Here is a 27,490-nt window from a genome sequence, read left to right on the forward strand (position 1 = left end):
AAGCTCACGTTCTGAAACGAGCCTGCAGCGGCTGAGAGCTGCGCAGCCGTCCTGAACCCAGCTGAGCCCCAGTGGGCTGTCTAACTAGGCTTCCTGTCACTGTACGCCAGGTTCCTTCCTCTTGCCGCCCTCTTAAGCCTCTGAGGTCTGCTCACAGGAACCCAAATGACCCTGGGGTCAGGGGGACTGGGCTGAAGGCTCAGCGCCTGCGAAGCATTTATGTGCGCTGCAGAAAGAGGACGAGCGTGAGCGCTCAGAGTCTTTACTTTCTTGTTTGCATTAATGGTTATGTGGGACCATTCACGTTAGAATAGCCTATGAACTCAATGTCACAGCTCCAGGTGAAGCTCCAGGTGACCTTTTCGGGCTAGGCATGTTACGCCCACCCACCCTCCAACATGAAGAGGTGTGAACAGACAGATCAGTGCCTCTCTCTGAGGGGAGCAGGACTGTCTCAAAACAAGGAGAGATTTGGGGAGAGGCTGGTGGGCTTCATGTCTGTAGCTCTGCAGGGTCCCCACATGCTCTAACTTGGGCATCCTGCTGTCACTGCCCCTGTGATGACACGGCACTGTCATCATTCCCATGTCTGGGACCCCCACCACTGTGTGAGTATGCTGAAGACAGCAGAAAGGGGCTTCCACGCCGGGTCCCTGGTCCCCAGGCCCAGCATCTAAGGCCCCGGAGGTACGCGTCAGCCTCCGTAAGTTGATGAACTGACGCTCATCAAGACTCCACGAATTAATTGTCATTATCATCAACGTGTGTATTTTTAGACCTGTCTCACAGGGCCACCAAGTGGGTCTACAGTTGTGCTCTGTAGACTGTGTAAGGCTGTGCACAGGCCATGGGTCCTCGTGACCAGTTCTCTCCGCTGAGGCTGGGTCCAGGTGTGGCCAGGAGGGTGGGCCTTCCTCCTTCCAGCCTGCTGGGTGGTACCCTCCTGTCTTATGCCCACCCCATCCTGGCACCCACAGCCCAGCTCTTCCCCGACTTCCTATCAGTCCCCTCCCCTGGGAGCCCCTGCGGGGAGGGCCAGGCCCGGTCCTCTCCGTTACTCCCTGCTCAGCACCGGGCCTGGCACATAGCAAACAGCTGATAAATACTAACAAACCGGCTTCTGAATCACTCAGCTACAAAATCCAGAGATTAACAGCACTGCAGACTTAAGGAGAACCAGATCCGAAGGGGAAAAAACATGCATTTTCAAAGTTTGTTTCTCCTGTCTCAAACCTGCCGTAAATTCCCATTTGCCACCTTCACAGCCAGTGAAATTAAACAGAACACGACTCTCGCCTCAGCAGACGTGAAGGTTGAGGTTCTACTGCTCTACCTGAACGCTTTAAAAGGAAGAAAGATCGTCTGGAGCTCCTCTCCTGAGCCACGCAGATGATCCCTAAATCAAATATTTTTGCTTCAATTGGAACCTATAAAAATTAATATAAAACCTCACTGGCCTGGCAGACGAGGGCTTCATACCTCGTACAGGGCCGGGGAGAAAAAACCACCCTATTGAGCGTCTTCTCTGAGCCAGGGTAAACAAATCTGGTCATGAAGTCAGGCCCTCTTAGCATATTTTTGAGTGAATCAGATAATTCTGTCAAGCTATTTAACGTCCCAGCAAACCACCAGGGAGCTACGAGTGGCCTTCCATGTTGACTTTGGCAGGAAGGGGAGGCTGAAGGCCTTCCCCCCTTCCCCGCCTCTTCTCAGGGGCTGAAAAAAGAAATCCATTCAAGCTGGGCCTGGGCCTGGTGTCAGGCGTGAGGGCCTTTCTCTCGGGCAGCCCAGGGGAGCCTGGGCACCTGGCTGGTGGGGATGGCTTGCCCATTGCTCCTGCAGGTACGGGTGACCGAGCGGGCCTGGGGTCCTGTCTCCGTCCTGTCATCACTCTGCCTCTCGCTGCAGGAATTCTTGATGGGCACTTATGCAGGCGGCAGGGAGGTGACAAATGAGGTGGAGCAGAGTGCACAGGCCTGAGAGGGGAAAGGACTCTGGTTTATTTTTCTTAGGTTGGCGATGTTTTGGGGCTGGCTGTGGGTGAACAGGTGGACTGAGCCAGTGGGTGGGGGACAGGGGGGTAGTGTCCAAGGAACCTGTACCGGGTGACACATACAATGTCAGGCATGTGTAGCTGATCCTCACCACCTTCCTAGAGGAGAGTATTTTAATGCCCATTTTACAGAAGAAGAAACTGAGGCTCGGGGAGGGCTTGGTTTTCTGGGTCCCCCTTTGCACTCCATCATGCTGCCTCTTTGTGGCTCTTCCCCTACTCATAGCCAGTCTTCCCTGCTCACCCAGGGGTTCATCTCTGACCAGCCCTCCTCTCCCCACCCAGCCAGAGTGTCCTCAAGTCCTGCTCATTCCATGGCACTCGTGTCTTCCGAGCGTTCCTCCTCTCTCCCACAGGTGCTGGCTCAGGCTGCCATCCACCCACCTTGGACGATGCAGTCCAGCCCCACACTGCAGGCTGTGTCTTCTCATCCCCAAACCTGACCTGCTCACTGCTCAACACCCTTCAGACAGAGTCCTGTCACAGGCCCCGTGATATGGCCTGGTGACCGCTCTCCTGAACCTATCACCCCACACGAAGGTTCAGGCTTCTCAGAACACACCAAGCTCTCACCACACCTGCCCACACTCTGGCTACTCCTTCCTCCCAATCTCTCCACTCGGCCAGCTCCTACTTAACCTTGGAGGCCCGGCTTAACACCACCTCCAGGAAGCCTTCCCTGACATCCTCCCCCACCACACTGGGCTCTTCTCTGGGCTTCCACAGCCCCTTCTGCTTTCTTCCCTGAGGGCACTTGCCCCACATCCTCAATCCCTGTAGGTCTATCACAGGGAGCTTCACCAGGGCTGGCTGGGGGCATCAGTGGCCCCGGCACCAGGCTCAGGGCCCTGCCCTCATCAGGGGCTCAATAACTGGACACTGAATGAACGGATGAGGGAGTAGCAAGAGGAGCCCTGGACAGCGAATTTGGTAATGAACTCAGGCTGGTGGCCCCACGCACAGGCAGGCCACGGCTGCAGCCTTGAGAAGGAAGGGCAGGGGAGGAGGAAGGTGATGGGAACAGGCCTTGGGGGACGAGTTTGATCAAGTCAAACTTGGGGGACAAGTTTTGAGCAAGCAAAAGTGGCAGGGAGGGCAGGCGGTAGGGCTGTGAGGCTTCCCTCAGCCCACTTGCAAGGAAAACAGATTTCTGAAGCATTAGGGGCCAGCAATTAGCACATTCCTCGTTTCCAGCCAATTAAATGGCCACAGTGGGAACCACCCTGAATGCAGAAAGAGGCCCCCTCCCTGCAGTGATCCTGCAGAAAGGGCTTCTGGACAGCCCTGGCGGGCCGGCCAACGGTAACAGCTGCATCGGCCAGAAGTGGGGACGAGACCAGGCGGGCCTCTCTGGAGCGGGCAGTGGGCAGTCTGCTCACCAAATACACGGTGCAGGCCAAAGAGAAGTCAGGGTGAGGCTCCCAAGGAGGCCTGGCTGTGGAAGCCCAGAATGCAGGGTAGGGTGGGGATGCAGCATCTTCCCAGGGCCGCCCCCCCAGGGAGTGGAAGGAGCACGAGGTGAGGCACCGAGAAGCCCCGTACCGATATCATCCACCTGGTAGGGTTACTGTGAGGCACTGATGAAATCGTGCACGGCGAGTATTTGGTACAGAGCGCAGTACCTGTAGGTGCCGCATAAATGCTGGCTATTTTCATTATTAGTAACGACCACTGAGTGTGCGGGACGCCTGCCCTCACCTGCTGCCCGTGCAGGTGCCCACCTGCTGTCCCGGAGGAGGACTGGCTTGCTGTACATACCCATCCCTGGTGCTCTCAGCCGTGGGCAGAGGGGACAGATGGTGGTGGGAACTGGTGGTGGCGTCCAGTGGGTGGTGCCTGGAAGGGACATCGTGCATAGGGGGCAGGATGCTTGATGCGAGCCCGTTATGGGGGGTGATGGAGCCAGGATACACGCCTGCAGGGAAGCAAACAAATATCACTGGGCTTCGGCCACTCCCTAGAGATGACTGTGGATGCCCCAGAAGCTGTGTGCCTGCGGAGAGAGACAAGAAGGGAAACCAGCGAGGTTGTATTCATAGAAGGCTAGGGGCCCAAACCGGGGAGATGCTCTGTTCATGCTGTAGCTGAAGGGTTGTGTGCGGGGCTGAGGTCTGTGCTGAGAGCAGAGGTGGACTGACAGGGGCTGTCAGAGGCAGGGGGTGGTCGGGCTGTGTGTGTGCACATGTGTGTTTACTGGGGCAGAGGGGTGTTGAATGGAGCAGGCTGCCTCAAACCTCTGGGGCTGTTCTGGGAAAGAAGGGGCTTGCTCTGTGTAGCCCCAGTAGACAGAGACCCTGGAATGAAGAGACGTTTGAGAGAAGCAGACTCTAGCTCCACGCCTGGCCGTTCCTTCTAATAGGCAGAGCTGCTGTAGGGTCACAGGCTGCCTTTGGAGGAAATTAACTACCCAACCCCAGAGATGTGCAAGCAGTGCCGGGATGTCTGCTGTGAGGGGTTCTGGAGAGAGGATGACTGTGCTAGCTGGATGGCAGGCTGGCCTGGGAGACTTGGGAGGAGGGATGCCACAGATGGCCGTGTGGGCTGTACACTGCACAAGGGTCCTGACCGAGGAGAGGTGTCAGCCACGCTCTAGTCTCAGATTCTAAACCTCTAGAGACACCTGCAGGGTGGTACCACCTTTTATCACCTTTTACTCTCAAGGGTCTCACCCTTATTAAGAAGACAGGTGGGCTAGTGAATCAAATGGGGGACACCAGTCAGTCCAGGGTCCCAACTGAGGGTCTGAGAGTAGTTCCCAAATGCCTTCAGCAAGGAACCCCAACTCTGGGACTAGAGCCTGAGAAGGTCACAGCAAAGGCTGCAAGTTTTGACATTCCCTATTTCATCTGAAAAAAAAAATGAGGCCAATTTTGCAGCCCTTCTTTAATCTGGCCATGTTTATTCGAATATTAATAGAAATTGACATCGTTTTCCCAGAAATCAGTTCATCAAGTTGATGCCCTGGGAGGACTCTGTGGACCTGGGGGCTGTGCCCCAAGCTGCACTGGTGCAGTGTCCACTCTGACTGTCAGCTGCTACATGTCGAATATCACTCTGGTCATCGTGGATCCAGACCCAATGTTCTTAGCACCGCATGAGGACCATCTGCGAACACACCACACACTTTTCATGGATGCAGTAAAGGAGGAACTTTAACCTTCTTAGGTGGTTCTAAGGCTAGCCCGTCCCAGGCCTGCAAGTCAGGGAACTACTACCAGGAACTGAGCAGGGCTACGGCAGGGATTGCAAGCTCAGTGCCTTAGGTGGCACGGCAGGGAGCAAAGTAAGTGAACCGGCAGGGTTTACGGTAGGGGACTGTGGCACCGCACAGGTCGTAGACCAAACGGTTTGCAACCCCTGGCCAGGAGTTAGAGCAACAGACGTCCTATGGAAGGGTTACATTAGGTGAAATTCTAATCTATTATTAACAACAGTTAATTAAGAATATACTATACGTCAAGCTCTTTTTCCACAGTATCAAGTTTAAGCATCTCAGCAACTGTCAATCGGGCAGATAATATGATCTCATTTTAAGATGAAGAAACTCAGTCTTAAGAACTTCAGTGATTTGTCCCAAGTCATGCAATGGGCAGCTAATCAGGCCTCCCAAGTGATACCAAGAGAAAGTCCATGTAGAGCCAGGCCCAGGAAATGGCCTGGGGCTCCAGCTCAGGCTGCAGCCTGGATGTCTGGCTAGGGGGCTCTGGTCCAGGCTTCACTGTGGGCCGGCTGTGAGACCCAGGCTCTGAATGGGCTCTTGGGAGCCTCTGCCTCTCAGCCCCAGTCCCTCCCGCTCCATCTCGGGGACCTCTGTTCCCACGGGCAACATCCATCGGCCGTCTCCTTCAGCCGCACACCCCTCCCAGCTTGGTCAGGAAGGCACAGGAGCGGGGTTCTGCAGATGGGGCCTGGCTCAGCGCTGCTCACGGCCTGCTCCGCTCACTGCTCTCTACGGCAACTCCGCACCTGCCTTCTTGAACCCATTTGGGAGTCTGACAGCTGGGAAGGCCTAGAATCCTGATAAATCCTGTTCCCTCTCCCTCAGCCGTGCTGACCTCATGCTTCTCATGTCCTACTGCCCATCACGTTACCAGGGTCAGCTGAGGGAGTCCTGCCAGGGGTTTCCTGTAAAGAGAGCTGGTCCTCCCTGGTGAGAGACAAGCTAGAGGGAGCTTCCTATAGTCAGACAAATGAAGATTTGAGGCCGCCCTCACCAGCCCCTCCCTAACCTCACCCCTCTGTTCTGGACTCTTCTGTCCATACTCATCGAATCTGTGCCATTCCCCCTGCCTTTGCCCTGCCTGGGCCAGGTCCCTCTCTGTACAGCTCCCTGAGGATGAACACACGGTAGGCGGCTGAGTATGTGGACATGGGGCCCGCCCGTTCTCTCCCCAGAACATACCACTTCAGCCTGTAAAGCATTGTCATCAATCACCAGCCGTGAGCACTTAACCTCTGGCCCCGACATCTGTTCCCAACCGTGCCTCAGGCATCTATCTGCTGTAGGGTCGGCAGAAGAACCTGACGGCCGAATCCCAGGGAGACCCAGGACTCCTGCGTTTGCCTGGCTGGTCCTTTTCTCCCCACTGTGCCGGAAGCAGCTCAAGGACAGGGACTAGAACAGAGCCTGGCACACAGTAGGTGCTCAGTATGGCGAGGTGTAGCACTGGCAGCAGGGAGGCAGCAGACGGTTTGGTTAAGGGCACAGGCTGCAGCCAGATGGCCTGGGTTGAAATTGGCCTCTGCCATTTACTGGTTGTGGAACCTCAGCAGAAAGTTACTTAAGCTCTCAAGGCCTCAGTTTCCTCATCTGGAAAAGAAAGAGCATATGAGCATGTACTTTCTGAGGCTGACGTGAGGATTATGTTAGTTGACACACATATGTATAGGCTCTAGAACGGCTCCGGGCAGCACATATTCAATAAATGTTGGCTGTTGCATTATTAGGAGATGGATGAGTAAATAGTTACTCTTCTCCTTCACCATGAGACACAAAAATAAGGATAAAATTCTCAGTCACATGGGTTCATATAAGGGATCACATCCACAGTCCCATCTGTTGCCAACAGCAGGTGTGGGATGGGGCGGGGAACGGAGGCTCAGGGCAGGGGAGACACCCCTCACGCATTGTCGGAGCAGCCCTGGGCAGGCTTGGTATTACCCCAGTGCCTTCCCGTCCACGATGCTGCCTCAGTGACTTCACTTCTCATCTGCAGCATGGGCTCACTGGTGACTGGATGAGATGATGTTTGTAAAGTGACCGGCCCAAGCAGGTGCTCAAGAGATGGTTGTTGCTGGTTCCGACTGCTGTCCCTGGGACAAGCCCTGGGATAGCATCTGGGAGAACAGGCTTCCAGATTGGATCTGCTGACTTTTCTGGATGACCTTGGGTCAGTCCTTTTCCTGCCCAGACCTGAGTCTTCCCAGGGTAAAAATGATGCAGCTGCAGGACCTCGACCCCAGAGTAGCCATTATTAATCAGTCCCAGCCCTCTTTCCTGCTGAGCCTCAGAATCCTTCTCAACACACAGCTCCAGCCACAGGCAGCTGGCACTTGAGACACAAACCTTTATCCCTAGACTAGGTCATCCCTAGGGTCTCTTCTCTACTAGGGTCCCTATTTTAGCAACTCTGAGCCTATGAGAAGCAGCCATGGCAGATGGGCCCCCTAGCTGGAGGGAGGTGGGTGTGGTCCCTCCTCCATGGACCCATCCTCCTGGGGTGTCCTCACCTTTGTGGACCTGTATGAGCACAGACCCTGTGAAGGGCTACCTAGAGAAAGGGGAAACACCTTCTCTTCCCAAGGTTGTTTGGTAAAGTGCTTTGACACAGTTTTAAATTTGCTGCAACTCTAAGGCTGTGGGGGGAGAATTTTAAAAAACTAGAAAATAAAAAATGTTTAAAATGGTTGGGGTAATTCAAGAAATCCCGAAGGGTGGGAAAAGCTTTCTGCTCTGATACTGTGGTTTCTTTGGGGGTTGGGGAGCGGGTAGAGCACAAGTATTATCAGCTGGAATCCACAGGCCACACTGCCCTTTTCTGGGCTGGATTCCCAAGCATCTAGGAATCCCTGCCAGGGCCTGAGACCTGCTCCATGGCCCGCGGCAGCTGGGAGGGACACACAGGCTGCCTCGGCTGGACCAGAGAGGCTCTGAGTGTCCGGATGGATAGGCTGCAGGGTTCCAGGGGTTTGGCGGGCCCTATCTTATGATGAGCTGGAACTGATTATGGCCAAGCTGCCCACCCTCTCAGAGCCTCGGTTTTCTCCTTTGAAGCAAGGAGTCGTGGTGGGGAATACATGGGACTTTAAGTTGGGGTCCAGGCCTGAGCCCTGAGGCAGGTCCTGAAGGAAGTGCAGGAGCTGCCTTCGTGAAGGGGAGGGGAGTGGAGGCTGGCACGGTGTGTACAGTGGTTCAGAGGCAGAGGTGTTCGGGAACTGCGTCCAACGTGCCAAGGTTGGGGCAGGAGGCCGCCAGGAGTGCCTAGGCCCCGTGAGGCCTGGGAGGTCCAGCTGGGAGGAGCCTGGGCTTCATCCCAAGGGCAACGGGGAGCCACAGAGGAGTGTGAAGGAACATACACCTGGTCAGATAAGCTGCAGAGTCAGTAGGCCCTAAGGAGTGGGTGCCCTCCAGCAGGTCATGCCCACATGGCCCCCGCTGCCCAGAGAGCCTGGCCATCCTCCTGGAGGGCTGGGTACAGGAAGGGGCCCCTCCAGGCTGTGCGCCTAGCCCTGCCTCCCTGTTTGCGTACCTGGGAGCAGCTCCTGGCTCAGGGTGCGGCCACCCTTCCCATTGCTGGCAGCCAGCTGTGTGGATGCGTGGAGCTGCTGTAGGGCCAGACACTCGGTCAGGACATCGGCCTCAGCATCAGGGCACATGTGCAGCTGGGGAGTGAGCAGAGAGAGAGAGAGTGTTAGCGCGAGACCACCTGCCCACCGGCAACCCTTGCTTTAGGGGACAGGGCAGGAAGGACAGTGGTCCCAGGGCACGACCCCTCCCTCACTGTACCTCAGTTTCCTCAACTGTCAAATGGAGCTAATTATGTACACAGCTAAGGTTGTGTTAGTTCAGGGCTGAGGAGCAGATGCTAAGGGAAGATTGAACATGCAAGGGTTTTAATAGGGAGAGTGCCTGTGTGAGAGAAAACAGGGAGAGCTGGACAGGCTGGGAGAGCCGTCAGGCCAAGGGAAGGAGGGAGGGAGAGGAAGCTTCCTCGACTGGGAGCCTAGGTACCAGGGAGTCCTCAGGGAACCAAAGTCTGCTGGGAGTCAGGGGGGTCCAAGTCTCCCAGGAAGGGGTCTGGTCTCACATCCCTGCAGGGCCTGCCGAGCTCGGTCTCTGGCTGGGAGCGCCCACAGGAGGGGTGGCCTCGGCACAGACGCCGAGAAGGCATCAAAGTGCAGCAGCTGGGGCCTTCCAGGTAGCTGGAGCTCTGTGAGGCCCATTTTCGGGGCTGCTGCCGGGGTGACTGATGCCATGGAGTAAGATACAGGGGGCACGTGCAGTTAAGTGTCTCCTCTCTGGCTCTCCCCTCCCCTGCCCGCAATAAGCAACAATACCCCTCAAGCCAGGCTGCTGTGAGAAGTGATGAGAGGATGGGCATGAACGCTTGTTGAAGGTGCTGTGTCAAGGGCTGGCTGGCTCCACTGGCGGAGTCCCCCAGGCTCACATGACAGTGGGCTCGCTGGGTTGATACCTGGTCTTGAGGGTGTTGGCTAAGAGTATGCTTGGGTGGGCAAGTCTTTGGCCAACCGCCCTCAGCTGTCCCTAAAGACAGACTTGAGCTCGACACCTCAGACCATCTTCACGTCTCCAGATGGGGCCAGATGGGCACAGGGAGGGGCTGGTTGGGGCCCTCGGGCAATGGGGGAGGGTGGCATGCACCAGGATGGGAGGGTCCCTTCTCCCAGGGAAATCCCAAAGCTGACCACCATCAGAGTCCAGAAGATTGACTTGTCCAAACCCTCATTTTATCTGGGACAAAACCGACTCAGAGAAGGCAAGAGCCTTGTCGCATGTCACACAGCAGCTGGGAGTCAGCCCTGAGGGTTTTTCTACCCGCCCAGGCCAGCTAGGCCAGCACCCAGGCTTGGGGAAGGCATGCCCAGCCTCCCGATGGGCTCTCGGCTCCCTGACCCAGCAGCTGTTTTCCATGTAAGTTAAGTTTCTGGCAAAAGAGGGCCAAGGCATGTTCTTACAGACCGCAATGTCGATCGGATTAGGAGCAGCGGGAGAGGAGAATTAAGGAAGAAAAGCATTTCTAATTCTCTCTGAAACGCAGCAGGGCTGCCAAAGAGCTGTCATAATACAAGGGTCGCTTTACCCAGAAAGATACATCATCCCCGATGGCTTTTAATGGTTGCTTATTGTTGGGAAGTTTGCAGATCTGCGGCCCCAGGTCCCTGGGGCTCAATGCAAGCCAAGCACAGGGCCTGGGAAAACCAGGGCAGGATTCTGGCCCTTGGGCACCAGTCCGCTTGGGACAGAAGCCCCCCCTGGCGTGGAGCCTGGGCCATTCCCTGTCCCTGACCAAGCCCCTCAAGCTGAGAGCACTGGAGAGAGCTTGGCCCTGGAAGCAGATGGGTCTGGCACTGTCACTCCCACGCTGAACAGCTCTGGGGAGATGTGTTACCTCGCTGAGCCTCAGTTTCCACATCTCTAAAATGGGGGGAAAATTGCCCACTTCCTAGTTATACTGAGGGTTATAGTGAGGACTAGATGAGATACGGGCTGTGAAGCACCAGGCTCGTCTCTCCTTTCTCAGGGTGAACGTGTGTTCATGGTGAGCTCGTGGCCCATGCTGCGAACATGTCCCTTCTCTGCTCTACTGCTTCCAGGGGCTCCCAAGCCTGTCTGTCCCCTCCTCATTGTCTTTGCCACTGAGGCCTGCTTGCTCCTAGCACCTCATCTCTGTATACACCCATCCCACAGACTACAACAGTCTATTTCTCCAGCCTCTAGGCCTTTCTCTGCTTTATTCACGCCGTATCCACAGTTCTGAGAACAGTGCCTGGAGGACAGGAGCTGCTCCGTAAACCTTGCCGAACAAATCAATGGGCTCTTCCCCCCTCTGATCTCCTCTGTCATGCTCATGTCCCCAGATTGGCCCCTGGTGTTTCTCTTCCCCCCACACCCTCCCTGGCACTCAAGCGCCCGTGGCCCCGGTGGTCCTCAGGAGATGTGGGTTAAACCCAGCGGCTCACACACCGCCTGTCCAGAACAGAACCTGCTGCTTTCTTCTGCAAACCTGCTTCTCTCTTAGATTCTCTCTCTCGGTGAAGGGGACCACCATCCGTCTGTCCATCTTGCCCCCAAACGTCTGACACTGATGCTCCTTCTGCCAGTCCCCCCACTGCCCAGCCAAGCAGTCGCCAAAGCCAATCCCCTCCCACCTTGCCCCAGGTCAGCCCCCACTGTCTCCCCTGCTCCCCAGCAGTGGCCTCCCTGCCTTGAATGTCCCTCCAACCACCTCGACCCATTCATTCTCTACTAGGCCCCAGAGCCATCTTTCAGGGTGACGTGTCCCTTTTCTGCGTATAACCCCTCGATGGTACCCCCTGTCCTCAGGACAGCCCAGACTCCTCTGCAGGGCTTTGGGCTGTCCTGCCCCCCACCCCCGCCTCCCCTTCGTGTGGCTTGCTGCTCAGCTCTGAGACAGGTAGGGGGCCCACTGGTCCTCGCATAGTGATTTAAGCTTCAGTTCCTCTCTTGCGCACCGTCTTCACCGGCCCAACGCTTACTCCTTCTTCAAGACTTAATGACAACACCCACCGACTTCTGTTCTGAACTTTTACTTTGGCCAAGGACTGTTCAAAACCCTTGACATAGATTTACTCATTTAATCCTTTAAAGGACATGACATGACATGACAACCCTTTAAAGCAAGTCCTCTTTGCTCCATCTGACAGCTGAGGATATGAGGAACAAAGGCACTAAGACACGTTCCCAAGGCCATGGGGCTAGTAGCGGTGAGCCCGCAGGCTGGCCAGAGCACACACCACTGCCTCCACCCCCGGCCCCATGTCACTTCTTCCACGACCCTCCCATTCCCACCCTGACGGGCTAGAGCCCCTTCTCTGTGCCCTGACTGTTCTCTGCACACGTCTACTGCAGTCTTTGTCATATCTCTTTATGCCTGTCTCTCACTGCCAGGTCCCCATTGAAGGTGGGGACCATGGTTTTGTATTTTTGCATCCTTGACGCTTAACATCAAATATTTATAAACAAGCCATGGCCAGTGGGCAGATGGATGAGAGAGGAGCTGGTGGACAGTCTGTGGGTGGATAAATGTCCGCTGGCTGAGGGTGAGGAAGTACAGATCTTCCTCAGCTTATAATGGGACCACGTCCCCAATAACCCATTGTAAGTTGAAAATATCACAAGTCAAAAATGCATTTAATACACCTAACCTACCAAACACCATAGCTTAGCCTCACCTACCTTAAGTGTGCTCAGAACAATTACACGAACACAAAGCCTATCTTATAATAAAGTGTTGAATAGCTCATGTAACATATTGGATACTGTCCTGAAAGTGAAAAACAGAACGGAGGTCTGGGAACAGAATGGCTGTTAGCATATCAGCTGTTCACCCTCGTGATTGTGCAGCTGACTGGGAGCTGTGGCCACTGCCGCTGCCCAGCATCACGAGAGAGGATCTACTGCACGTCGCAGGCCTGGAAAACGATCAAAATTCAAAGTATGCTTTTACTGAATTTGTAAAAATACCATCGTAAAGTTGAACAACTGTAAGTTGAACCATCATAAGTCAAACCATCGTAAGTCAGGGACTGTCCGGACACTTGGGCTGGTGGGAGGCAGATGGAGGGCAAGGGACAGTGGCACCCTTGGATGTGGAAGGCTGAATGCACGCAAGCAGTGTGGCTTGTACCTGCCTTGATGCTGGACGGGCGGCCGGGAGGCCGGGTGGGGGCATCTGCAGAGACGGGCCTGGAACGGAGCCCTCTTACCTTCTTACGCACCTGCTGCTCTTTGGCTGAATGGGCCTTCACGTGCTTGCGGAGGGAGCTGGGGTCTGTGTAGCGCTTGGAGCAGCCAGGGATCTGGCAGGCGTATGGCTTCTGTAACATCAGAGGGCAGAGGTGGGGTGAGTGAGGGTCCACCTGCCAGGCCCGAGGTACCGCTGCATGGCCTGCAGTGGGGGGGGGACGACTGGGCAAGGGGCGGCTGCAGGCTCACACCCTGTCCCTCCCTCCGTGTCCTGGGCCAGGAGGGGTCTGACTCAGCCAGGCCTGCCGATGGGTGCGGGGAAGGTGCCTGGCCTGGCAGTGAAGGAGGGGGTTTGTGTCTCCATTCTACCCTCATGCTGGGACCTCGGGTAAGTCGCCTCCCCTCTTTGAGTCTCACTTTTCTCCTCTGCATAATTGGGGCCAACTGAGTCCTAAGGATTCTTTCTTTCAGCTCCAATACTAGTTTGGAGAAAATATACCCTTTGGGGCTCATGGCTGCAGAGAAGCAGCAAGTGGAGAATGAGTAAAGTGAGGTTGTTGCCTTGGAGGAGGGGGAGGGGTGCAGGGAGAAGGGGAGAGGGCGACAGCGCAGGGCAAGGTGGGCGCAAACATGGAGCCAACCTGCACAGTGGCAGGGCCCGGGCCGGGAGCAACTGACCAAAACTTGCCATGGGTCCAGAATCACAGGTCCTTGACCCAACAGTCACAGGAGACCAGAGGGAACTGGATCTCAGACACAGCCCTGGGAGGCTGTGCCTTCATCTGTGCCCTTTGCGTCCCTTCCCCTCAGAGCCCCATCCCTCCTCTAGAACGAATGCATGCCCACCGCCTCCCCTGGTTCCTGTCCAGACCCCCCCCTGCTCTCTGTGCCTCCAACCTCCCCTCACACTCACAGCCAGAGGGCCTTTCTCACAGGCCTGGCCACGCTCTCACCTTCTAACCCCCTTGGCTCCCTGGTGCCCTTGGATACAGCCCACGTCCGGGCACGGAAGGCCCTTTGTGACTTGGGCCCTGCTTGAGTCCTCACCCCTCCCCCTGCCCCTGCACACCCACCGCCCAGCCCCCGTCACCTCCTCTCCAGCCTTTCCTCAAGTCTTCTTCCCACTGCCACCTCCCGAGCTTCCACGGGCAGTGCTGTCCACCTGCACTGCTGGGTCTGTTCAGTGGTGAGATTTCCTCAGGGGAGGCTCCCTTCTGATTCATCTCAGGCCTCAGGGTCTGACCCAGGGCAGGGACCCTGTGGCTCTAACTGAATTCTGAGCTCTCTGTAGCGGCCTCCACAAGACCTTGCTTGCGGACTCCAGCTGCTACTTGAAGTCCCTAAGACGCCCTTTTTGAACACATCTAGTGGTTCCGATTTCTCGGGGCCTTCTGGCCTCCAGCGACTGCAGGGGATGTCATGGGGAGGGGACGTTTGGAGGTGATGCCTATGTCCCCGTCAGACACGCCCACTGGAACTGCCCCCCCGAACCTCAAGGCGAGTCAGCCCTGCTGGACCTCGTGGGGAGGGGGAAGCAGAAAGAGACGGCCATACCTTGGTGCTGCCACGGAGAGTTGCCAGGTTAAAGAAACGGAGGAGAGCAAAAAGAGAGAGACAGAGCAGTGAGAGGCTTGCCTTGCTGAAAGGAAGGTATGGGCGGGAGGGTGGAAGGCAGGCCTCAGACCTGTCCCCACACAACCACACAGAGACACAGACACAGACCAACACGCTACAGGGTCCGTCTCACACAGGCCTGCTCCCTGCCCCAACATATGCACGCGTGCGTGCGTGTGCGCACACACACACACACACACACACACACACACACACTTTCTCTCATGGGCCCTACCCTGCCCTGCCCCAGGCCCGGTCCCCTGGGGACGCTGATACAAATCCACACGCTTTTGTCAAAAAGCAAACAAACAGAGCTCCGTGTGTGCAGGCACCCTCGCCTGGAAAGAGGGCACAAGGCCCATCTCTGTGTTTGTTTTTCCAGGGCCTGACGTGTGTAGAACATTCCTCTGGCCCAGCTCCCTCATGAGCCCTCAGGAAACCCTGTGGCTGTCCCAAGCAGAAGCCAAGCCCCGGGCCTGGAGTCACCACACCGGCTCCAAAGCCTCGTTAACAGCAGGACGCTCACGGCCGTGCTGTGAGCGTGGAGCACCTCATAGAGCCCTCCTGATCTGTGCTCAAGACAGCTCCTCACCTACTGAGCCCCCACAGTGCAGGCCTGTGCTCGGGGCTGGCCACCCACGGTCTCCTTTCAGTCTCACACCCGCCCCGTGAGAAGCATCCGCACTTTGCCAATGAGGATATCAAGGCTGATGCTTTGCCCAAGATCTCACAGTGAGTGGAGTGCCCATGACACTCTGCTAGGGTGCCCCCTCTCTTCTGCAGCCCTGAAGGGTCCAGGGAAGTGGGCAAAGGAGAGATTATCACCCCCTTCTTCCCTATAAGGAAATGGAGGCCAGGGCAGGATGGTCTGTGGCAGTCGGGACATGAACCCCACATGGAGTGCCTGGGACATGGCAGGATGTAGTCAGCATTCAGTCAGTGAGTCATAGGTCAAGAAAGGAGGGACTCAAGTTTGCTGTGCAGATCCTGTGTCTGGGCTCCACATTTGTCACCTCAGTTGATCCCCTATCCCTCTCATGTGAGGTAGATGTTTGAGGAAACTGAGGCCAGAGAGGATGGGTGGCGGTCCTGGGACCTCTGGGACCAGGTGGAGGGCCAGGGTTAGAACCCAGGCTGGTTCTCTCCAGTCTGTCCCACTGCTTTCCTGCCCACGGAGAGAATCCCATGTTCTCTGGTGCCAGAGGGGAGCTGGGGACACGACTGGGTCCTCTCTGGAAAACAAGGCCCAGCCTACATGGGGCTGACCCAATGGGCCTGAGCCTCGGGCGCTGGGAAAGCAAACTAGCCACGGGGGGGTCCGCCTACATGTCTCCATGGGGCTGGAGTACGCGGGGGCTGCGCTTGGTGGCTGCACCTCCCGGGCTTGACCAGGACCTTCTGAGGAGATGCAGGCCTGAGACAACCCTGTGGGCTCATTCTGGGCCTGACCCGACCCAGCCCTTGGAGCTCTGTTCACACACCAAGCTGGGGCCAGAGGCATGTTGCTTTGGGGCTGGGTCCAGGAAGTGCAGTAAGGGGAAGGGAGGAAGGGGGTGAGTCAGGGTAGGTGACCCCGAGATGCTGGAGGGACGTCGCCCGGGGGGAGCGGGGTACAGAGAGGCCTGGTGCTGTTGAGGCTGCCTTGTGGCCTCTGGGAGATGTAACCAGGGTGCTGGGGCACAAGCCATGCCTCTCAGGGTTGGGACAGGTGCCAAGGGCCCCAAGGGCTGGGCATGTGAGAAGGTAACAGAGACAGAGGGATTTGGGAAGAAGATACCTCTTCACTTCATGTCCCCAACACCCGTGACAGTGAGCCTGAGAGGGGCGGGGTGGGGACAGCAGTCGGGCTCAGGTTGGCGGGAGGGCTCTCCCTTCCCACCCTCTCCCCTCGGCTCTTCTCCCCTTTTCCAGCAAGGGGCAGCAGACTTGGGGGCAGGCAGACTGGGTGGCATCCCAGCTCCGCCACTTACCAGCTGTGTCACAGTCAATGACTTCATCTCTGACTTTCAGTTTCTTTGTTTGCAAGATGGGGATAGGCCCCTACACCTTGTGGTCTGTCACTAGGATTAAACTGAGGGACAGTGTGTGTGATATTAGGGGACAGGGGAGATGTGTAGAACATTCTGCCCGGGGCCTGGGCCTGGCCCCGAAACCTAACTTCCTGCTATTTTCTGCTACCCACTTCCCCCATCTTCTCTGGGTCTTGGTTTTCCCAGCTATAAAACCCCAGAGGGCCTCTAGCTCTGACCTCTATTGTTATGTGGCTTCCAACTTACCCTGGAGGGGTCAGTCGCCCTCCTGGGCCTCTGTTTCTTCATCTGTATGTCTGTATACTGGATGGGCTGGGCTGGACGGCCACTCAGGTCTCCCAGTCCCCGACCAGCAGAGTTCCCCAAACATTTGCACAAAATGCAGAGACACAGGCCAGTGGCCCAGGCGTGGAATCTGGCTACGGCCCCGTCTCCTGCTGCACATGAGGGCTGGGGGCCTCCCAGGCTGGGTGCATCCCATCACATAGGCCCTAGGAGACTGGGGTGAGGCCCAGTTCTGAGTCAGCTCTGCCACCTTCCAGCTGAGTAGTGAAGTGGCCAGAGTCCTGCTTCCCTCATCTGTCAAATGGGCTAGTGACCCCCCGACTGGCAGGGTCATTGTGAGATCGTGGGAGACGATGTTCTAGGAAGTGCTCTGCTAACCGCTGAGGTCTGTATGCACAGGAGAGAATGCCTGGACCGATGCCATGATGGAGCTGCAGGTTACCACACTGGCACAAACAAGGGAAAGGAGGTGGACACACGGGCATCTGGGGCCCAGGCCACTATGCCAGGGGCCTGGAGTCTTAGGTCCTGCTCACCTCAACTCCTCACCCACCGTGCCCGGGAGATACAGAATGGCCCTGGAGAGCCTCTGGCCTGTCTCCATGGAGGGAGTGGGTGGGAAGAGCAGGGAGGACCTGCTCTGGGGGTGACTGACAGGCCTGGGGATAGGATGCAGGATGGGAGCCCACCCTCTCAGTGGGGCCCACACTAGTGCCTGGGCCGGTACCCTTGGGCTAAAGCAGTGGTTCTCAACTAGGGGTGAGTTTAATTCCTCCTCCCCAGGGTTTTTGGCAACGTTGAAGGACATTTTTGGTTGTCATAACTGGGAAGTAGGAAATCGCTCCTGTCTAATGGATAGAGGCCAGGGATACTGCTAAACATCCTACACTGACAGTACTTCCCTCTCCCCACAGAGAATCGTCCCGCTCAAAATGTCAACAGGGCTCAAGGAGGCAGGCAGGGTTTCTGCCTGGAGCTGCCTGCTGCCCTGCGTTAGGCAAGTGGGGGCAGAGTGCGCGTCCTCCAACCCCACCCTCGGCCTCTGCCCTCGGGCCTACCGTGTCAAGGTGGGTGCGCTGGTGCTTGGCGCGGTCGCTGGAGTTGCTGAAGGCCTTCTGACAGCCCGGGTGCTGGCACAGGTATGGCTTCTCGCCCGTGTGACTCCGCAGGTGGATCTTGAGGTTCTCCAGCCTCGAGAAGGCCTTGCTGCAGCCCTCAAACTGCAGGAAAGGCTGGTGAGGGGTGCTCTGCAGCCCCCGGAAGGCCCACCGCCCAGCCTGGAAGTGGGCCCCAGCATCCTCTCCCCCCCAACCCCCTGACCCTGCCCGAGGCCTCCAGCTGCCCCAGTTCAGCTTCCCATGAAGTGCTCAGGACCCAAACTCTATCTGGGAAGCCCTGGTAGGTCCAGAAAAAAATACACCCCTGACTTACAAGTGGCCACTAGGGCTTGAGAAAAAAGTGGTCTTTCCAGCTCTGGATCTCGACAGGTTTGCCCTCCATCGGCATCTGGGAGTGATGTGCGGCTCTAATGGCAGCACTGCCCTGAATGGACAGGATGTAGGTATACATCTATTGCAGACAGCCCTGCATTTGGAACCCAAGGCCTGGCTACGAGTCGGGCTCTGTCCCAGTGAGGCTTTGGGCACTGCCCTTGACCTCCCTGTGCCTTATTTCCTTGCCTACAAACTTAAGACTGTGTGGCCACCACTCAGGGCTGATATGAAGGTCCCAAGGGGTAGGACGCTGACTGTCAAAGGGCTTTGCCCGCCTGGAACACAGCATCAATGCTGCTCGCTGTCAGAACAATGACCACATTTGTAACCGCAGCGTCTCTGATTTATCATTTGGCTGTTTAACATCCATCAAGTATGCACTAGGCCCCATGCCAGGCAGTGGGCATTCAGTAGGTACAGCACAGACATGTGATGCCCCTGGTCAGGGTGGAGATGAGCAGAGAGCAACAAATACAGTGCTGATCCCAGCAGCCTCGGCCCAGCTCCCATCTCTCTCCCCAGAATCCTCTAACTTCAAACTCCTCCCTCCCTACTCTCTACACAGCTACCCCAGGAGCCTCTGGTGTAGGAAAGGGACCCTGTTGCTTCCGCCTGAAGTCCTGCGGGCCTGGCATTCAAACACTCAGCCCGCCACACGTTCCAGCCCCTCTTGACTCCCCACCAGAGGCTTGAAACAGCAGGGGTCCTCCAGGCAATCTCAAGCCTTTGTACTAGAAAGGCACTCAGCAAAGAATGTCCTATCTCGTAACAGTGCATCCAACCCCCTTCAGCCTTCAAAATCCTTCAAACACTGCCCGCCGAGCACGCCCTAGTCCTGGTGTGACTGGCCGCCATTCCCGCGGCGCTCCCTGTGGGCAGGAGGAGGAGCTACACCGGCTCCATCCATCCAGCTGTGGCGCTGGCTGTTTAACCACATGACAACCGGGAAGTGTGCGGCCTCAGTGTCCCCACGTCAGAGACAGAGGCTTCCAGGGGCGATCACAGTGTTGGGACAAGATGCAGGCCACATCCGGGGCCAAAGCCCAGGTGGCTACTCTGTGCCTGCTGCCTTCCCACGGCAGTGGGGCAGGGGGAGGTGACCCTTGAGGAAGAAGAGATCAGAGGAGGCTGGGTTTCCTCTCATGAGCCATTGGTTCCAGCCCTCAGGCCAGGGCAGACGTCAGAACAAGGACCCAGAGACAACGGTCTGGGGCGGGCTCTCCTGGAGCCTCTCCCTTGAAGACCCGGCCACAACTGTGGGCCGTGCTCTGCTGGGGCTGGTCCAAGGCAAGCTGTCCGCAGCTGGGTTTTAGAAGCTGTTCCGCTTCCTATTTCCAGATGTTATGCCTCTTCCGTGCATCAAAACCAGAAGGAAATCCTGTCTGGGGAATAAACAGGCCACAAGCCACGCCCCCCCTTGCTCTCCTGCAAGGCCGGTGCCAGGTTCACCCACAGTGAGGTGGGGCAGCGGCTGAAGAGGGCTGCCTCTTGGCTCCCAACCGGTCCCTTCGTTCCTCTCTGGCCCGAGCCGGGAGGGTGGACATCTGAGGCGGAGGGGCAATAACCCCTCAGGTGCCGCGTGCCATTCCTGACTTTGGAGGGTCCATCCGACTCTGGAGATCCGTATATCATCTCCCCACCCGGTCTGTGCGCCTACCTGGCCAGCCGTCCGTCTCAGCACCGTTGCCCCCACCCCCATGCCTTTGTTCGGGCTGTGCCCCTCCTGGGACACCTTCCCTTCCAATTCGCTGACAATTCAATTCAGACACTTTTCACGATCTGCAGCTTGGTGCTCGCGGTCTTGCAGCGCGGCTGGACGCCTCTCCCATCTGCATACACCCCACACGTTATGCTGTAGCCACACGGGAGTGATCAGACCCCGAACGTGTCGGGAACTTGAATGCCCCCAGGCCTGCTGGAGCTGTTCCCTCGGAATGGAACGCCTTTCCTTCCTTCACTCACTTGGCAGACATCTACTCATGGTGCCCAAGCACTACCTCCTTGGAGAAGCCTCTCCCAACCTCCTGCTCCTCCTTGGTCACACCCTGAGGTTTTCACTGCACATCCTTTGCCCTTTCTCCATGCCTCCAGGCTAAGGGTTTGGGAGTTCCTTGCGGGCAGAGCGAGCAGCTCACTTATGGGGCAAAGGTGAGTTAGAAATGTGATCCAATGGTGGTTAAGAATAGGGGTTCTGGGGACTTCCCTGGTGGCACAGTGGTTAAGAATCCGCCTGCCAATGCAGTGGACACGGGTTCAATCCCTGGTCTGGGAAGATCCCACATGCCATGGAGCAACTAAGCCCATGCACCACAACTACTGAGCCTGTGTGCCACAACTACTGAAGCCTGCGCGCCTAGAGCCTACGCTTCGCAACGAGAAGCCACCGCGATGAGAAGCCCGCGCACCGCAATGAAGAGTAGCCCCCGCTCGCCAAAACTAAAGAAAAGCCCGTGCGCAGCAACAAAGACCCAACACAGCCAAAAATAAATAAATTAATAATTTATAAAAAAAAAAAGAATAGGGGTTCTGGAGCCTAGGGGTGCACACGCCTCCCTCGTGTTCATCAAGGCACCCCACACCTGCGCATGTGCGCTGTGCCCATGCCATGTCTGTGTATATCGGCCCAGCTCGTCCTGCCCACCCCTACCCCACTGGAACTTAACAGAGCCGAGTCCCAGGCTGGGGTATAACAAGCAGCTGGCCAGAGCACCATGATGGGGGACCCAACCCTCAAGGTAGAACCAGAGGTAGCAGCAGGTGGGGTAGCAACTGCCCCATCAGGACAGGTCTGGGATGAGGATGTTACAGGTACACCTGGCAGAGCAACACCCGCAGCAGAGCCAGCATCCCAGGCATGCCAGGGCCTTGAGGGGAGATGGGCTCTGCCTGCAGCTGCTTGCCAAGGTCCCCGAGATCCTCCCCCTTCAACAACCCCGGAGATGGGCTAACAGAGGCAGAGAGAAGAGGACGGGAATGCTCGTGGGTTCAGCACCTGTGCGCTCACTCTGCTAGGCCTGGTCATGTCTCTAGCATGACCGAGTATCCTCTCCACAGCCCTCGGGGCAAGTATCTCTCCCACTGTCAGGAGCTGAGGCTCGGGGGAATCAGCACAACAGTTACAGACACGGACCCTGGTGTGGGACGACCAGGGCTTGTGTCTTGGCTGCTCCACTTGTGAGTGATCCGAAGTGAGTCCCTTCAATTCTCTGAGCCTGTTTCCGCATCGTAAAACTGGGTGAGTTCTACCAACCTCAGAGGGTGGCTGCACAGTAAGTGCTTCCCTTGGTACCAGGTGCTTGCTCAATACCGTCACCATAGTTACCACTTAGGATCACAGAGCAGATAAGTAGTGGAGTGGCATTCTGCCTGGGGTGGCAGCTCCTGGGCCTGCTGGCCCTCTGCGGAGTTGGAAGGGTGTGTGTGTATGCGTGTGTGTGTGATGTCCCGCTGGGCATGGCGGGCTCTCAAGTCCCCCCAAAGTCCTGTTTCTACTTCTCACTCCTTAACCCCTCACCTCACTCCCCATCTTCCTCCTCCAGCCTGACATCCAGACTAACCTTCTCAACACACCCTGGGCTCAGGCCTATCAAAGGGGTGTCAGCCTGCTCCTGGGGCCTGGAGCAAGCTGGGGACTGGGGAACAGTCTGGAGGGGCAGGTGCCCCAGCACCTCCTCTGATGGGGAGTTATCTCAGTGCTGTCCTGGCTCCACCTCCAAGGAACAGGTGCCCTGGACAGGTCTGCTCCCCCACCAAGCCCCTCATCTGTACCCTGGGGAGCCAGGACCTGGCAGGGCTCACACAGTGGTGGAAGGGCCTGGTCTGGAATCCTAGAGCTGGGGCACCTGAGTTTCTCATGAGTCCTTCTCTGCTGCCTTACAGCGGTAGCTTCACCAGACAGCCCCCAAGACCCCTCGAGCTCTAATGCTTTATGAGTCCATTTTTAAATTGTAAATCTAACCAGGTCACCCCTGCTCAGGACCCTCCAGGGCTCGTTGTGCCTTCTGACATCCGGTCAACCCCCTTAGCCTGGCATTCAATGCCCTCCACGGTCTGGTGTGTCAGAGGCTGGGGTGAAGTGTTCAAACTTGGAAAGCAGATGGCTCTGTAATCTTGGCAAGTCAGTGCCCTCGCTGTGGCTCAGTTTCTTTCTCTGTAAACTGAAGATGCGAGGAAGCAGCTCACAGAGTTGTGGCAGTGGGGCAACGTGCATATCTGCATGTCACGCAGGACGTCAATGTTGTCACTGTTATCGTGGTGGTGGTGGTGTCTTGCCCTGAGGGAGGACACCCCTGTGGGGCAGGTTTTACTGACCCCAGAAGTAAAGAACAGGAGGCCCTGGTTGATGTGTTTGCCATTGATTGGTGTGGCCCTAAAACTCTTTCTACGCCAAGCCCGTGGAGTACCCTTTGGCTTGAAGGGGCCCCATGCACTGACTGTGTGGGGTCTGGGGGGACAGCAGGGAGAGGTGCCCCACCACTGCTGTGTCATGGGGTACAGATGCTGCCAGAATGGAAACATGGGTCTTATTGGAACAGAAATGGAGTCAACGGGCACATCCGGGCTTTGGGTCTCCGTTTGCTTGAGGCGGGTGGAGGATGGGCCTTAAGGCAATGCTACGGTGACCCAAGGGTGTAATGATGCTTCCGCAGGGTCTGCACCCCACCGGGTACATGCTAGGGTGGGGCCTTCCTGACATTCCTCCCCCAACACTCCAGTCTCCTGAGGTTCTAGGGCAGATTTTGCCCTGTTGTCCATGTCCAGGTGTATAACCTGCAGAGCACACCCCTGCTCCCACTGCAAGGGGGCAAGGAGGTGTAATTGCCCCCACTGTGCCAGAGGGCACCAAGCCTGGGCTCGGCTGCAGTCAGAACTGCCGTCTCCTCTAGAAAGAAGTGACCTCCCATTTCTACTTCTAGATCTCCTTCTCTTCCTCCCCTTCATTCTGGCTCAGCAGATGCTTAGCTGTTTCCAGAATATACACCACCCCTCCAAGTCTGCCTATGATCTCCGCTCTGTTTGTCCACAGAAACTGCCCTGTGCAACCATTCACATGGCCCAGCCAACGGTGCAACACAGGGCTATTCACTTGGGGAACTCTGGTGCCACTTCTGCTGGTTGGACTCCCTGGCCACTGACCTCCCACCTTCCACCTGGATGCTTGAGCCAGAAACCTGTTCCTTCCTCCCTGGCCCCTGCATCCAACCATCTGCTAAGCCAGGGAAATGCCACCTCTTAAACATCTTTCACATCCGCCCACTACTCTGGTCCACACCCCAGCACTGCTCACCCAGGTGACTGTACCAGCCATCCTGCCTCCACTCTCCCTTCCCAATTCATTCCCACATGATATCCAGTATCTAGAACAAAGACGGAAGCCTATAGGTGTGTCCGAGCCCCCTTTCCCTGCCACCCCCGCTCACACCCTGCATGGCTCCCCAGTGCCTGGGCGAGTACAAACCCTCACCCCAGCATTCTGGCTGGTGCGACCTGGCCCTGGTAACAGCTTGGTGATGTCTGCCCGCTCCACCCCCACGCCCCCCACCACTGTGTTTCAGCATCAAATTGGCCTGGGTTCAAATCCACTCTTCCGAACTGGATGACCTGGGCAAGTTCATTTCACTTGTCAGAGCTCAGGTGCCTTATCTGTAAATGGGGGCATCCACTTGGGCACACCTGGGCACATGGTGGGTGGGTGTTCTCTGTGATCCACAGGGTATATGCAGCATCCTGTGGCCAGAGCCCTGATGCCAACTGTGTGCACCCAGAGGATTACCCAGGCACCTCTTATTCGGGATGAATTTGCAACACACCAGTTCACATAACCAAACACAACAGATCTATCTGGCCAGAAGCAAAGGCTCACATGCCATGGGCAACAGAGACGGCCGCTACTGTGGGTAAGGCATACCCGGAGAGGGGAAAAGGAAGAGAAGAGCTATCTGACAGTCTAGAAAAATGTAAGAGTGAGTGCTGGGTTTTTCTTATTTACTTAGAAGGCATAAACATTAAAATACGTACTAAGATGAAACTGGGGTGAATTCAGAATGACTTTAGTGACTGGGTGACACCCTCTCAGTCACCTATCAGGAGCCAGGAGCCATGTGTGTTTTGTGTGGTACTTCATTTAATTGTGACAACATGCTCTTCTGGTGAGGCTCCTTTCTAGTGCCACGCTGCAGATGAGGAAACTGAGGCTCAGAAAAGTGACATCACTGGCCCTAAGTGATGTCACACAGCCAGTAAGTGGCAGAGCTGGGGCTGGATCTCAGGTCTGGCTGATGTGCAAGTCTGTATATATGTGTCCCTAAGTGCTCTGGCTACCGCCTCAGGGACCCCTACAGAAAGCACCCAAAACAGGCTGGTACTCGGGAACTATGACCATGATTTCCAACTGGGCTCACATCCTGGGTTCCTTTCCCAGGCAAAATCAGGCCCAGCCCTGGATGCAGAGCTGATGCTGGGCAAAGGGGACACCCTCCTTCCTCCTGGGGCCTCCGAGAGGAGATGCCACCACACAAAAAGGAAAGCCGCGGCAACACAGCAGAGAACAGCGAGCCCGGCTGAGGCACTGAGTCTTGAAAGGCCCAGTTCCCACATGTGGGGCGTGTTACTAAAGAAGATTCAAATAACGGGGGAAAATACCCCTGGAACCATGAAGCCCTAGACCATCTGGAGTTTTATAGTAACAGGCAGGGGAAAATCAGAACCTAATTGAAAAAAGTCCACTGCAATCCATTACCGCTGCATGCAGCTCACAGAACCAAGGGCAGGAGATGAAAGCCTGAGAGGAGCCGTCCCGGGAGCTGGGGAGGGGGCACCCTCTTCCCTTCCAGACCAAGTCCAAGGACCCTTCAAACTCTGGCTGGGGGAAGGAGAGGGCACTGGGTCTGGCATCAGAATCTGCAGGGCTGGGCTCACCCCACTCAGCGAGGGGCCGTCTCTGAGCCTTTCTCGCACCTGTGAAAGGGCAGAGCGAGTTCATTCAGGGCAGCCCCGGCACGGAGCCAGCTGGTGCCGGGCACACCTGTTCTCTCCCTCTGGGCCTTGGGGGATGATCAAGGGCCGTGTGTCACATGTGAGGTGTGGGACATTGTGCCACAGGCCGAAGGCCACGAGGTCTCGCAGACAGAAGTTTGTGCCGGGGACTCACCACCGACCGCCATGAGCTTGGGCAGGTCATGTCCCACCTCTGCCCTCATTTTTCTCCTCTCTAAAATGGGCCACCACAAACGGCTGCTAGAAGTAAATAAAAGGACATGCCCAGCACGGGACCTGGCACACAGCGGTCCCTGAGGAATGTCAAGTTTCCTCCCTGTGGCTGACATGGGCCAAGGAGGAGGGAGGCCCTTTTCTCATGCTCTGGCTAAGGATCTGGACACAAAGGGCAAGGAGGAGGTTTGGAGGAACGGGGCACACGGGTGGGGGCAGGAGAGGAAATGCCTCCAGTTTTGGCCTTTGCCAATGACTTGCTTCTAAACAAACACATTTCTGGTTTAAGGGTAAAATATATTGGGTTTCAACAGTCTGGCAGGCCATTCAGGGATCAACTTTTCATTTTCGTACAAACTTTTAACCTACTTTACAACAGTGATTTGGATGGGAGAGCTGCACGGTGCCAGAACCTTCTCCAAGATGTCAAATAATTCTGTTTGGCCAGCTTGAAAGGCCAGCCAGCCGGGAGCTGCGGTCCACGCCTCACGCTGCTCCCCGGGAGAGGGATGCTGCTCTGCAGTTACTGTCCTCTGAACCTCATGGGTTTTCCACGAGGCTCTTCTCAGGGCCTTGTGCTGCGAGGGTCCTCAGAGGTAGGTGGAGGCAATAAGGGGAGGGACAAAAGTGGAGAGTCCTGGGAGGTGAGGCTGGATGGCACTGGCCTGGACTGTGCCCTGTGAAGGCTGCGAGGGTCTGGTCCAGCCTTGGGTACCTAGTGCCGTCTGAGTGAATGAATGGACGGGCAGATGGGGGCAGGAGGGAGACCATGACTGTAACGGCAGCTATCACATTTACTAGGTGGGGGACTGGGCCAAACTCTCCCTAAACACGTCTCCTTAGTCCCATTAACTAGCACGACAGGTCCCCTTGTTACAGAGGTGGAAACTGAGGCCCAGGGAGTTTATGTGAGAGAGACCTGGAGCTCATGAGGGATGGAGCCTGGGTTTGCCTCCAGTGCCCTTCTGTGCCTGGGCCCACTCTTGTCCTAGGCAGCCAGGACCGAGGGGCGCCATGAGATCCAAGGCGAGCATCTCTCAGCTCTCTAGGCCTTCATGACCACCTAGAGAAGCTGGAGGCACACAAAAGGCAGAGAGAGACTGGGCTAGGGGGCCACAGCCTCCTTTCCAGAGCCGGTCAGACTGGGCCTGCCCTTGGGAGATTTCTCAAGCTAGCAAGGTGCGGGCTGGAGATTCCCTATCCCTTCCTCACCAGCACTGCGCTGGAGGCTCTGGGCTGGGCCCTTTTCTAGCAGAAAGTCCCTCTCAGGGCAAGAAACAGGTTCCTGTTCCCAGCCAGAGAGAGCCAAGAGGGCTAGGCCACCTTTCCAGGGTATGCAGAGCTCCCCAGAGTAGGAGGTGCACGGGGAGGTTGAGTCTGCTCACCCAGTAGACAGGTGGGATCCAGGGGGCTCCCCGTGCTGACACATGGCTTGAGGTGTGGAGAGAGGCTCGGCTAGGGGCCAGGGCTCAGAGGCTGCACAGAATGGCTGACACACGCACACACACATAGCAAGCCACCAGCCGCAGACCCAGAAATGCAGACACGCACACACTGACACCTCTTCTGCCAACCAAGCCACACATCAAAGACACAGAACCCCAGGACACCAACACACAGTGCGTGCGCACACACACACACACACACATATCATGAGTCATGCCACACACACACACACACACACACACACACACACACACTCATACATATACCCAAGGACACCCAAGCCCAGACCCCACCACAGGCACAAACATACAAACTCCGCAGACTCTAGATGCACTGACACACAGCCCCACGTACAGCACAGCAGAAACTGGCTCACATATCAGAACACAGATGGCCTCATGGTGCTCTGTGT

General features: G+C 56.6%; 1 protein-coding gene across 3 annotated transcripts in view; it reads right to left on the reverse strand.

Annotated features, from left to right (window-relative positions):
• Positions 1–27,490, reverse strand: part of GLIS1 (GLIS family zinc finger 1) — a gene marked incomplete at its 3' end in the record, with an annotated part of 225,919 nt that overhangs the window by 4,421 nt on the left and 194,008 nt on the right. For all 3 annotated transcript variants that reach the window (XM_079926488.1, XM_079926487.1, XM_079926486.1), the window contains 4 exons: positions 17,989–18,150; positions 13,022–13,132; positions 8,803–8,935; positions 3,812–3,968 (listed from right to left, as the gene is read on the reverse strand). In XM_079926488.1, the coding sequence (XP_079782614.1) occupies positions 3,812–3,968; positions 8,803–8,935; positions 13,022–13,132; positions 17,989–18,150 (563 nt within the window). The remainder of the gene's footprint in view (positions 1–3,811; positions 3,969–8,802; positions 8,936–13,021; positions 13,133–17,988; positions 18,151–27,490) is intronic.

The sequence above is a fragment of the Stenella coeruleoalba genome (genome assembly GCF_951394435.1).
Source record: "Stenella coeruleoalba genome assembly, chromosome: 1".
NCBI lineage: Eukaryota > Metazoa > Chordata > Mammalia > Artiodactyla > Delphinidae > Stenella > Stenella coeruleoalba.